At 43.6% G+C, this 13,711-nt stretch overlaps 1 protein-coding gene and 1 long non-coding RNA gene across 6 annotated transcripts in view; one reads left to right on the top strand and one right to left on the bottom strand.

Moving 5' to 3' along the window:
• Positions 1–13,711, top strand: part of LOC135092390 (extended synaptotagmin-1-like) — a 124,747-nt gene that overhangs the window by 49,413 nt on the left and 61,623 nt on the right. For 3 of the 5 annotated variants that reach the window (XR_010262846.1, XR_010262847.1, XM_063990859.1), the window contains exons 4-5: positions 1,085–1,142; positions 1,581–1,714. The exons of 1 other annotated variant lie outside the window; for it this stretch is intronic. Coding sequence is in view for 2 of the 4 variants with exons in the window: in XM_063990859.1 (XP_063846929.1) it covers positions 1,085–1,142; positions 1,581–1,714 (192 nt within the window). In the remaining 2 variants the exon portion in view is untranslated. The remainder of the gene's footprint in view (positions 1–1,084; positions 1,143–1,580; positions 1,715–13,711) is intronic. One more of the 5 variants, XM_063990861.1, reaches the window with a different exon arrangement.
• LOC135092396 (uncharacterized) lies at positions 2,923–7,197 on the bottom strand. The gene is made up of 3 exons (XR_010262848.1): positions 6,364–7,197; positions 6,169–6,201; positions 2,923–3,059 (listed from the first exon to the last, which is right to left on the bottom strand). It is a non-coding gene; the product is annotated as an uncharacterized LOC135092396 (long non-coding RNA).

The raw sequence follows: 13,711 nt of genomic DNA on the forward strand, positions 1-13,711 counted from the left end.
AAAGACATGCAGCTACTGATTTGTTATCAAACCTGCAGTGCCATAATGGCAGTTTGCTGCCTTTACAAAGGCAGTAAAACTCAAAGCAAATAAGCAAGCAAGCACTGACCTCCACCATTACTTCCACCAAAGAGAGAGGATCAACAGCTATTGAAGAAAATCTAGGGCCCGAAATTGCGATCTAGCAAAAATGACTAGCTAGCAAAGTCATAAAGTCTTAGTAAAGAGAACAAGACAAAAGTATGGTGTTTGGAAAATACCTTGAAAAAGAAGATTAATGCTGAATTAGCTGTCACATTCAATGAAATATGCCTTAAAGAAAGTCTCCTGCCTTTATATACTCTCTCTCTCTCTCTCTCTCTCTCTCTCTCTCTCTCTCTCTCTCTCTCTCTCTCTCTCTCTCTCTCTCTCTCTCTCTCTCTCTCTCTCTCTCTCTCTCTCTCTCTCTCTCTCTCTCTCTCTCTCTCTCTCTCTCTCTCTCTCTCTCTCTATATATATATATATATATATATATATATATATATATATATATATATATATATATATATATATATATATATATATATATATATATATATATATATATATATATACACACACACACACACACACACACACACACACACACACACACACACACACACACACACACACACACACACACACACACACACTGCTATACTGTCCCTCATGAGGCCAAACCTCTACTATGTGCACTCGTATCATTGTCACACATTCCATGAAACCACTGGCTCACTAACACTGAATTTCTTGCCTCTGCACACTGCAACACTAAATTTAAGATTGTCTGGGCACTTGTCCAAGACCAGGAATTTATTCCACCACTGCACATACTTTTGTTTGAACTTTGGTAGTGAGTGAAGCGAGACTCTGGAGTAGCCGGGGCCAAGGGTGCTGCGGAGACAGCTTTAGTGAGCACCTCAGCACAGTGTGATGGCAAGCAGAGTTCATTAAGTTTTTTTATTATTTTTTATTTTTTTTCATATTAGCTCAGTTAATGCTGTATCTTTTCAATCAAGCAAAGTCTAGCCACCTTGCTTCACACATTACTGACCTCCAACAGGTACAGAGGTAACGCCAAGATTACCACTGGCATGGCTTTACACCTGAACAATCTGAAGGTAATCACCAATTACTTTTTTTGTTTAATTTTACACCTTGTATGCAAAAAAGGATGTATTTATTTATCTTATTTATTTACTTATTTTATTTAATTTTATTTATTTATTTATTTATTTTATTTATTTATTTATTTTTTCAATGTGTAAGAGGACTCATGACTGGCTGGGTTTCCCTCGCTGTTGTGAGAGAGCTTGGTACTTCACTCTGGCACCAGCTTGCCGTTGCCTTAAGCATAGCAAGAACATTCCTTTGATGATTTCACTTGCATGGATTTTCCCTCTTATTGTTAGGTCCATTCTGATGTTTTCTCTGTCTCCTGCCATAGCAGTATGGGGTGGGAGGGGAAGACAATGGAAGAAAACATTAACTTCAGTTAGGATGTAGCTTACATTATTTTAGCTGAAGGTATCTCATTTACCTCCCTGTGACTGTTACAGATTGAAGGCAGGATGCGAGTAGTGCTGAAACCTTTGCTGCCACAGATTCCCTTCATTGGAGGACTGCAGGTTTCTTTCCTTGAGGAGCCAGATATCACTTTCACCATCTGTCTATTGAATGTGCTTCCCATGAGGTGTGTGCCATTCGTTTACCTATGGTCATCTGCTGGTCACCTAGCCAGTCACTCCCTATGGAAAGAGCTCAGAGCTTGTACTTACTGGGGGGGGGTTGACAGACAGTGGGGGAAAACCAAGGCTCGTACCAAGAGTCATAAGGGCTTAGCAATGAGGGTCAAAAGGAAGGATGGTGCATACTGAGAGACAGTAGCATTTTTGGAACGGTCTGTGGGAGAGTCGAAGGGAAGACAAGGTCCACCCCGTGTCTTCCCCTTTACCTTCGAGGAAAAACATACTTATTTTCCAAATTTGGTGTGGCAAATAGTTTTGTTTCAGTGAAAACAATCTGAGAAAATATTTTCCTATTTGGAAAATCGCATATTATAGTTGCAGCGAATATGTTTGCCTTTTTTACAACAATAGCACAAACCTTCAATGCACAGAGGAACCAGCCACCTGCCTTTTTCTACAGCTTTCTTTTCTTTTCACGGGTAAGTAACACTGAATTTACCATTATGATTATTGTTTTCTTTATTGAGCACATTATGTAAACATGCAAAGGGCTATATAGATGCCTTAATGGGTTGAGAACAGGTAGTGAAAGATAGTGGGTGGTCAGGACGTCTATGTATAGCGTGGCTATAATAATACTGTGTATGTGTGTGCAACTGTTCATTATATTATCTGGTAGGTGGAAGCTAGGCTGCACTGTGTGTGCATTATATCTGGTAGCTGGAAGTTAGACTGCACTGTGTGTGTACATTATATCTGGTAGGTAGAAACTAGGCTGCACTGTGTGTGTGCATTATATCTGCTAGATGGAACTAGACTGCACTGTGTGTGTGCATTATATCAGGTAGTGGAAGCTAGGCTGTACTGTGTGTGCATTATATCTGGAAGGTGGAAATTAGACTGCACTGTGTGTGTGTGTGTGTGTGTGTGTGTGTGTGTGTGTGTGTGTGTGTGTGTGTGTGTGTGTGTGTGTGTGTGTGTGTGTGTACTACATGATAAAATGATGTACACATTTATTTTCGACCTAGTTGTACCAAAAAACATGTAGGTGGTTAAAGTTTATCTTGATCCCAAGTTAATAAGTACACTGTTGAAACTGTATCAAGTCTTAGGAATTATATTACAGGAAATTAATTCTATACTATAATTTTATTTAGTCATAAGTAATTACAACAGCCATGAAATATACTTATAAAATTTAGTGATTATGGATACATTATTATCATTAAAACAGATCCCAAAGTACGGCATTCAGGCCTATCCTCCATGGTGTAGGGGCACTTAGGAGAGTTGGAGCTGATGGAGGAGTTCCCCTAACACCACTGTTTGCAGACTCGCAGGAACCCATTTCTGGAGGACACAGAGGGAGAGTTTATTGATCAATCGACTCTCAAAAGAAGTGACTATTGATGTACTCTCCAAAACTGAACACCTACTACCAACACCTGAGACTAACAGAGGTAAGTACACCCATAAACACACAAATAGTGCACATTTAATTCAGAAAGTTTTAAAAACTTGTAGTATATACATTATATCATGCATAATGAAGGGCTGTTTTGAGCCTTGCCCATATGTCTCTAGTTGAAGCCCTTATAGAGATTCAGAGCTCTACAATATATTCCTAATAGAATAACACCTACATCTTTTTTTTTTTTTTTTTTAATAACACAAGACTAAAATATGTACTAACTAGTACACACTTTTTTTTAAAGTATTCAACTACTGTTAGGTAAAACTTTCCTTTTCAAAACTGCACAGGCACTGACTTAATTTTTCCATTGTAAATAACAATAGTATACCTACAATAGACTTTGCTATGGTGTAATGATACCTTTCTTTATAACAAGGTGCTGAATCCCACCCAAACTGCAGCTTCTGGTAACCCTTCGTTATTATGCTACTGGCGACTTGAAGTTAAGCATTGGGGACTGTAGCAACATGTCACAATAATCTGTTAGTGTATGTGTCAAAAATGTTACATATGCTGTCTGCCAGTTAGTGGCAGTCTATATCATGTTTCTAACACCAGCTGAGGAAAATGACAATATGAGACTCTTTGAGGAAGTTGCTGGGATGCCTGACATAATTGGGTGCATTGATGGAGTCCTCATTTGCATTCGTAGTCCTTGGGGTCAAGATGCAGAACTCTATCATTGCAGGAAAGGTTTTTTGCTCTGAATGTGATGGCAATATGTAATGCTAAAATGTTATCCACAAACCTAGTTGTAAACTGGCCTGGAAGTGCACATGATTCAAGAGTTTTCAATGAGTCTGGTATATGTGCTACACTGAACTGAGGGGATTATAAGAGTATTTTGCAGGGGAACAAGGGTTACAGATGTGACAACAATCTCTTTACCCCTCTCCAAGAAGCTCAGACAGCAAAGGAGAAGCATTACAATGTTGCTCATGCAAAAACTACGAACCTGATTGAGCGAACTTTTGGTGTAATGAGAAGGAGGTTTGGAATCCTTGGCCAGAGTTTATGAACAGAGCTGGCCACATAAAAGAAAAATTGTCACTGCTTGTACCATCCTCCATAATATTGCAAGGATGAACAGTATTCCTCTCAGTGGTGATCATGATGAGGAAAATAATGACAAGGACTATGAGGATTTTGATGATGATGCCCCCAGGCCAGCACGAAGGGCTAGATATATAGAACACCATTTCTGAGGTGTTATTTAGTATAATGGCACCAACTCACCTGCATACTGGTCTCGCTCCTCAACAATAGCAAGTATTATTTGGTTGTAAAGTATAGTGGAAAGTGGTCACAATATCCGTGTTTTTTTCCTTAGTGCTGCCTGTTTGGCCTTTAGACGGTGATGTTTATGTACAAACACATTATCCCCTGCCTTCACTACTTACCTCTAGAATTATTTGTGAATCTATACTTTCATCTTTCCATGAGTGAAATTCAATTAATCATGTGTATCTGAGTATATTTATAAGTGGACAGGATGATTTTATTGAAGTAAACAATAACATGAGATTCAAGAATCCTGAACTGATGTTCCTTTACTGTATTCTTTAATGCATTAATTAGTACTGATTACAGTGAAAATATATGTAACATTCCACAAGCTTGCAGGTAATCACCATCAAGAGATGAACATGATGAAAGTTATGATTGAAGATATATGATATTTACCTTTGAACCACAATGTGTTTTCAGGTACTGAAGAAAATAATAGAAAACTAAATCAATAACATATTTTCAAAACTGTCTGCAGCTGGCATGATATTCATTGTTTCATAAATTTAATTTGGCATTCTGTAGCCAACCTTTCCATGTATGAACACGTGTCATTAACCTATTTTTTATAGCAGTACCCATCTCAAGATGTGCTTCATACACTCTGCATTGTCTTTCTGCTGCTTCCTGTTGTACCCGATACACCTTCATTTGTTCCTGATACCCCATTTTTGTTTGCTGAATAAGATCATAATACTCATCTTGTTTTCTCCTATACACTGCATATTCTTCAGCAAACCTTCCTCTGGTGTGTTTCCTTGCATTAGGAGAAGGGGAAATGGGTGTTGCAGAAGCTGAAGGGTTGGGATGAAGAGTTACGGTGGGAGGAGAGGATGAAGCCATACAAGTAGACATTTGCAACCCTTTAATCCTACAATCATTATCATGCAATGCCTTGGAAGTTGTGACATGCAGGGGTGCATCGGCTTCCACTAGTGTGAAAAAGAAGTTTGAAAATTAAAATATAAGTGCAATTAACCTACACACAATCTTACAATCTTAATACTTTAGTAGAATTAACAAATCCCAGAAGAAATACCTCAGTATACAGTGTTGTGTAGAAAAATTGCACAGAGGGGTTACTGCATCCTCTCTCCTCTCTGCATAGATTTGTATGCTGATTTTTATGGACATTACAAAAGATAATTATGTGCCATCTAAACTATGATGTGTTTGGTATGAAAGCATGCATCTCACTGAAACAAATTTTATTTCAAGTTATTCATTTTACCAGTTCCACTGTTAAAGAGAACATTACTTATCAAGAATAAATTCATCTTCAGATTCAAGACACTGGATTAGGTGATGGGCTGTGTCACCATCATTCACTGGTGAATTAACAAAGAAATATAACATGTTACACACAAACAATATAATGGTTTATTAGGAAGCTTGTATGTAAACCTCATTAAATCTCAGCTTGTCACTCATTTCCTATGTTACCAAATTTATGATAGTAAATTAAATATCAATGATATATCACTCCTTACAAAATGGCTTGCTATAATTTAAAGAATTATAACTTTTGAAGCTTATACTGGGTATATACTTCTTGGCAAAGAAAGGTAGCAGTAATGTCATCCATGTAGATTAAATTAAAACTCGAGCTGAAAATTACTCAAGGATGCATTGCACCTTAAAAGAAAAAAAAATGTATGTTGGAAGAACAATTTTAACACTCGGTAAAAACATACTTACTGTCAAAAGAAGGCACTTTAATTTCATCAGCTTCTGCAATTCAATGCTAACTTTAGTATGTTTCTTATGATATGTCTACATAGAAAGAAAAAGACACACACACACACATACACCACTAATCTTTCTCAGCATCTCTATTCTTGAGTTAAACATATAATAAATTCACTAAGAAGAGTCCTCACTGATCATACTCACTTCTCTTGACAACGAAGGTGTCAAACACATTTTCCCCCATCTTCATTTCTCCAGGCAGTGTATTGCAGAGCAGGTCATGTTCTTCAGAGAAATTTGGTGGTGGAGGATAGGGGCCATCAACAGTCTGGCTCAGCTTTTTTCTTATAGTTAGACTCCTCCTTCTTTGCACTGTTACAAGAAAAATCAACACGTTATTGATAATAGTTATGTTTGCTGTACATGAACTAGTTAACAGGTGCTCTAACAGTATATATATATATGAACACTTACATCCCACTGTCTTGTAAACCAAGCTAAGAAGCAATAACATAACAATAATAAAAACATATAGAAACAAAACAAAACTTATAAAACATCAGTAGGTACCTACAGAAAATTTCAACTATATGTGTATATAACTTTGGTAAATATGGAGACAAGGTTAGCCTACTAAATCTGAGGCACAGTCATAGTTAAACCTGTTGGGGCTCCAAGTTAAAATAACTCTACCCTAATCCTCCGAGGCTATAACCTGATATTGCAGTCTTATCTAGTTTTTTTTTTTTACATATTTCTGGAAATTGATATATAATGCATGATAGTCCACAATCTTAATTCTATCTGACATGTAAGTATTAACCTCAGGAGAAGATACTAATGTTGTCTCCATATTAGCATTAACTTTTAGTACTGTGCATTTATAACTACATTAACAATCGCCACTAAAAAATGAGAGCTACCTTGACCATTCAAGCTGTGATAAGTACAGAAAATAGGACTTCAATTTTAATTTAATTCCATCTTACTTTTTTTTAATATGTAAATTACATTCAACCACTAAGCAATAATTAATAGAAAATATAGATTTACCTCATTTTTATGTGGCTATAGCATCTCCTGAGTTGTTCTGCTGTCCTTGGTGGGCTGTCTGGATTCATTGCCATAAATTCCTTTCTTATTTCCTCCCAGGCCATTTGCTTCCTATGTATAAGGGAGGGATTACTGGAGCAGTCTTGGAAGACCCTCCTTCCTCCACAAGCCTGAGAAGCATAATTCTCTGCTCACGAGAGAATGGAGAGGTTCTGTCACACACCTTCTCCATAGTGGTGGTACAGGGCAAGCTGTGTTTATGTTGTCGTTCGCCATAAGCTGGCTCTCATATCCGGATTCAAGTCATAAAACATTGTTACCAACACTCACGTGTGTCGTACCTCCTCCTACCTTACCTTCCCGAGTGACTTATGGTAAGGATTGAAGGCACGGTCTGAGACTCATTCAGGCAGTTACGCACCAGCTCCAGCAGAGCGCCACCGACTCCAACCATGTGTGATTGCTCCACCAGGCCAGCGTGCCACACACAGCGATATCTAGTGCCAGGACAGCTGTGGGCTTCCCCTGGTCAAGGGCATCACTCCACTCATTTGACAGCAAAAGGGTGAGGTCTGCTGCCAAGTGAGCTTTCCTGAGCTTGAATTGCCTGGTGCTGAGAAGGTGCTGGCTGTCAAGGTGGGATGTGAGGCACCTCACTAGGATGCCTTCCAGCACCTTCCCCACCACTGACAGCAGGGAGATGGGGTGGTAGTTTGCTGCCTCCATTCTGCTGTCCTTGTGTACTGGCACCACATAGCTGGTCTTCCAGATTCTCAGCCACCTCTCTTGACACAACATGACCTCAAATAATGTGGAGAGAGGGTGTACCAGAACTCCAGAGCACCTGCAAAGTAACCAGGGACTTACTCTGTCAGGGCCCACAGCTCTGATCTCCTCAAGGGCTGAGAGGGCAGCTTGCATCTCTCACTCATTTGTGGTGATTGTGGTCAGCCTGTCCCCCGCGGCCACAGGGAGGGAGGGAGGAAGCTTGGTGGGATGAGTGTCAGTCATCTTGCCAGCAAAGTGTTGGACCAGCAAGTCCACCTTATCATTATTTTTCATGAGGAGTTCCTCAGATTCTTTGAGGAGAGATGGGGATGGTGGAGGTGTTGTCTTCTCCTTGTGTGTCTTTCACAAGGTCCCACCACTATTTTGAGCCAATGTGACCACCCCTCAGCTTCCTTTTCTTGTTCTACACCCACTGTTCCCTGGCTCAGGCTTGGGTGGTCTCCATGTGGGTGGCTACATCTTTGTGACAGTCTTTGTTCTGCTGGGTGGGGTTACACTTGTAGATGTGCCACAGCTGGTATTTGTTGTCAGAGGTGGCACAGCACTGAGGTCCAAACCATGGCTGGTCTGAGGACCTCACTCTGTGCAGCTTGTGGGGCACCCACTGCTCCTGTACCCCCAGCAGCATCTCAGTTAGCCACTCCACCTGCTGATCCACATTTCCTCGCAGCAGACTGGCCAATTCGTTGTCACTAGGCAGCACTGCAACTACTCCCAGTTGGAGTCTTCCCACTGCCACAGGATGCAGATAGATCTTTCGTCACGGGTCCTTTTGAATGTTATCCTTGTCAGGATGGCCTCGTGGTCTGAGCTTCTCACAGGGCCTAGTGGGGAGCAGCTGACTTCATGGGGAGGCAGATCCGTTACCAGAGGGTCAAGAATGGAGCCTGAGTGATGCGTGGGGAAGGTGACATGGTTGTGGAATTTGTACATAGTGAGCAGGAAGTCGAAGGACTGCTGTATCCCTCATGGGTTTAAATTGCCAATGATGATGATATCACATCAGTGAGCTGTCATGAGGCAGTCAAGATTGGTGGTTGTGTAGTCTATCAGGGCTGTCCACTAGGAGGGGGTCGATGACAGCCCACACATGGTGTACCTCAGCCACCATCACCAACTAGCTTGAGTATGATTACTTCAGCCTTGCTGGGATGGGCGTGTCCAGCACTACAGCATTGAGGGAAGCCTTGTAGAAGAAGGCAACTCCTCCTCCTTGTGTGGAGCAGTCCTTCTTGACTCAGGATGAGTAGCCTTTTATCCAGGCATAGTTTATGGGCACGCCAGAGTCAAGGAATGTCCCATACACGAAGACTACATCACCATTATTCTCCCGAATGAACCTGTGACCTGTGCGTGACTTCTCCCATGTTCACGTGGAAGCCTCACATCCACACAATGCATAATTCCTTTTCAACTCTGCTTGCCATTGAAGGACATCATTTTTTATCCATGCAGAGTGAAGCCCTCCCACACGTTTGCCATGTGTGGCGACCCGAAATGCCGAGAGATGGGAGTCCTGGAGGGTGAGCAATGCCCCAGATGCGCGCCTGGGCTAGCAACATGCCTCTTTGGTCCCTTATTCAGGCCAAGACGGGCGGCCTCTCCTGGCTCGGAGAGTCAATTGGCTAGTCTGCATGACCCTGAACCAAGTGGCCACCACTTTGCTAGTTGGTGGCCACATATACTCCTTCCGCTACCCCTGGGGCCGCTGGGCACTGAGCCTAAGCCTCCCCTTGTTGGGCTCGTTGGTGGGTGGGGGGGGCAGAGGAATGAAACACCAACAAATTTATGGCATCCAGTAATAGCACCACTGGTCGGGGCTGGATGGCACCCCTACCCCACCAGAATCACCCCATCCCGCCCCTGGGGGGAGGGGGGGGCTGCCGGGATGGTGCGGAAGACACACACACACCTGTCAAGCTGGGCCTGAGGTTAACTTCTGGCAGGCTCTTCACATGGGCACCTGGAACATCTTGACTCTCTTGGATGTTCATCGTCTGCCTCATCTATCGGAGGAACTTGGTCAGCTGAGAGCCTACCGAGGCCTCCTCTGAGGTGAGGAGGCCTGGCAATGGTGAGATCAGCAGTGGTGGTTACACTTACTACTGGTCTGGCCGCAGCAATGGCGTCCATCTTGGGGGAGTAGCTATAGGCATTTCCAGCAGACTGCAGTCTTTCGTGGTTGGGGTTACTCCGTTTGATGAGCGTATGATGTTGTTGAGGCTGAAGCACACTTTGGGCTTCATGTCCTTGGTGGCAGTATATGCTCCTACTGAGACGAGTGAACTTGAAGAGAAGGAGATGTTCTACACCAAGCTTGACTCCATAGTCAATCAGTGCCCCTCCCGCGACACACTCATTGTCTTGGGCAACTTCAATGAAGTAACTGGGACTGAGAGAGTTAGCTACGAGTTATGTGTCGGTCCCCATGGCTCTGGTAGCAGGAATGTCAACAGCTCATTCCTCCTGAACTATGCAAAGTTCAGAAGGCTGAGGATTGGGGGCTCCTGGTTCTAGAGATGAAAGTCTCACCGCTGGTCTTGGTACAGCAATGCTGGTGGTGTGGCAAAGGAGATTGACCACATCTTTGTGAATACTCATTGGAGGATTCTTCAGAACTGCAAGGTTTACCGAAGTGCCGAGTTCTTTGCTACCGACCACAGGCTTGTTGTTGCAACCCTCAGGATATATATCATGTCCAAGAAAATCTCCAGATGCAATTCTCCAAGATTTCATCTTGAGAAACTGAGGGACTCAACATGTGCCCAAGAGTATGCAGTAACAGTCTCTAATTGGTTTGAAGTGCTGGACACCCTGGAGGACCATGAAGAGCTGTGGGATACTTTCAAACATGAAACTCTCAAAGCTACTGAGGAGTGTGTTGGAGAGCGCCCAAGGTCTAGGAGCGGTGTGGTATCAGAGGAGACACTGAGAACAATTGAGGAAAGTCATGCTGCCAGACTGGCTGGAAATCTTGGGCATTACAGGATCTTGTCATGCTGGACTAGAGCTCTTCTGAGGAGGGATAAGGAGAGGTATGTCAGGACACTCACTGAGGACATTGAGGGCTGTTTCAATGCAAACAATCTTTGGCCTGCTTACTGAGTCTGAAAAAGCTCCGCTCCAAATCCACATTGCAGACAAGCACTATCCGTATGGCTGATGGGCAGATAGTGTCAGATGTGAATGAGGCTTGATCACGTTGGGCCAAGTACTTTGAACAGTTGTACATGGCAAAACCTCCAAGCCGACAGCTATCCTTAGCTGGTGTGCAGATGTTGGCTGCCGACCCAACAGTAGACGAAACTCTGCCCTCTCTTGCTGAGGTGAGAGAGGCTGTGAACAAGTTGAAATGTGGGAAGGCAGCAGGTATCTTAATATCAGTGAGGAGATGCCAAAAGCTGGGGGTGATTTTTTTTTTTTTTTTTTTATGTAGGAAGGACACTGGCCAAGGGCAACAAAAATCTAAAAAAAAAAATGCCCACTGAAATGCCAGTCCCATAAAAGGGTCAAGGCAGTGGTCAAAAATTGATGAATAAATGTCTTGAAACCTCCCTCTTGAAGGAATTCAAGTCATAGGAAGTGGAAATACAGAAGCAGGCAGGGAGTTCCAGAGTTTACCAGAGAAAGGGATGAATGATTGAGAATACTGGTTAACTCTTGTGTTAGAGAGGTGGACAGAATAGGGGTGAGAGAAAGAAGAAAGTCTTGTGCAGCGAGGCCATGGGAGGAGGGGAGGCATGCAGTTAGCAAGATCAGAAGAGCAGTTAGCATGAAAATAGTGGTAGAAGACAGCTAGATATGCAACATTGCGGCAGTGAGAGAGAGGCTGAAGACAGTCAGTTAGAGGAGAGGAGTTGATGAGACGAAAAGCTTTTGATTCCACCCTGTCTAGAAGAGCAGCATGAGTGGAACCCCCCAGACATGTGAAGCATACTCCATACATGGACGGATAAGGCCCTTGTACAGAGTTAGCAGTTCTGTCTGCCATTTGGTAGTCTGGTACCATTCCTCCTGACTGGAAAAGGGGGTTGGTTGTCCCTATCTGGAAAGGGGAAGGGGATCACCAGGACTGCAAGAACTAGCATGGCATTACACTGCTCAGTGTGCAAGGTGCTCGCTCATTTATTGCTGATGCGAATTCAATCCCAACTGCTGAGGCATCAGAGGCCTGAACAGTCTGGGTTTATGCCTGGTAAGCCAACAATTGACCGAATCCAAGCACTTTGAGTCCTCATGGAATGGCAACTTGAATTTTGGCAGGGGCTGCTTGCAGCTTATGTCGATCTCAAGAAGGCATTTGATTCAGTGCATCGTGGGACACTCTGGGATATTCTGCATGTCCGTGAGATTCTTGCAAGGATTATTGGTCTTATGACTGGTCTATACTCTGGGACTGAAAGTGCAGTGAAGTGTGGGAGCAGCATCTCTGACTTCTTCCCTGTGAACTCAGGGGTAAGGCAAGTATATGTTCTTGCTCCATCGCTCTTCATCACTTGCATGGACTGGGTATTGGGCAAGGTTGTAGATCAAAGTCATTGTAGAGCATCTGTTGGTAATACCAGGGTCACTGACCTTGTTTTTGCCGATGATGCTGTATTGCTTGCGAAATTGTTGGATGTCCTGGTCATGGTCCTCGAGGCACTGCATAAGGAGGTGAAACCTCTGGGACTTCGAGGTCTCCTGGACCAAGACCAAGGTTCAGGCATTTGGAGGCTTACTAGACGACACAGTCCAGTCTGTCCATGCATGTGACAAGGACATTTGAGGTCATGGAGACTTTCACCTTGGTAGCGTAGTTCATAACAATGGTGGCTCTGACCAGGAAGTCACTTGACGGATTGCCTGGCCCACGGTGTTATGAACTCGCTTAACATGAGTATATGGCATTGTCTATATCTATGCAGGCAGACAATGATCCATGTCTTCAAGTCGCTGGTGCTCCCTATCTTGTTGTATGGCTGTGAGACATGGACACTTAACAGTGGCTTGAAGAGGCGTCTCAATGTCTTTGGTACCAAGTGCCATTGCAGAATCATTGGGTATCGTTGGAATGACTTTGTGTCAAACCAGCAACTGCTTCATGGAACTGGCTCGAGGTCTGTTACCAGTATAGTCTGTGAATGCCAGCTCCGGCTATATGGACATGTGGCTCGCCTCCCCGACGTTAACCCTGCTCATAGGGTTCTCTCTGTAAGAGACAACCCTAAGTGGAGGAGACCAAGGGGACAGCCACACAACTCATGGCTGGGGAAACTTGATAGATCGATGCCGGGATCGTCTCGGGATGGACAGGGCAGCCACATGGGAGCTTGCTCAGAGGGATCGCCTTGAGTGGAGGCAGCTGGTGAGTGAGGCAATGCTCCCCTTGGCGTATGCTTCCCATTAGAGTGAGATGCAGCAGATACCTTGTCCCTTGCTTGTGTGGGAGGCAGTAGGTGAGAGGCACCATGGATGGGGCAGGCAGGGATCCCCTGCCTGCCTATAAGGTGGGGTGGCTGTAAGGTGGGGGGAGACACCAGGTGGTGCCCCAGATGAGGGCGACTGTCTCCTGGCTGTTGAGCCGGACAACCTCTACCAGGTCCTAGTGCTGGCGCAGTGAGAGACTAGCAGTGCTCACACTTGAGGTGACTTGGTCACTTATCTCCCAAATGGACTCTGCAGTAGCAGCAGAAGCATTTATCCTGCTGAAGTGATTCCCCTCTCTCTC

The sequence above is a fragment of the Scylla paramamosain genome, chromosome 40 (genome assembly GCF_035594125.1).
Source record: "Scylla paramamosain isolate STU-SP2022 chromosome 40, ASM3559412v1, whole genome shotgun sequence".
NCBI classification, from domain to species: Eukaryota; Metazoa; Arthropoda; class Malacostraca; order Decapoda; family Portunidae; genus Scylla; species Scylla paramamosain.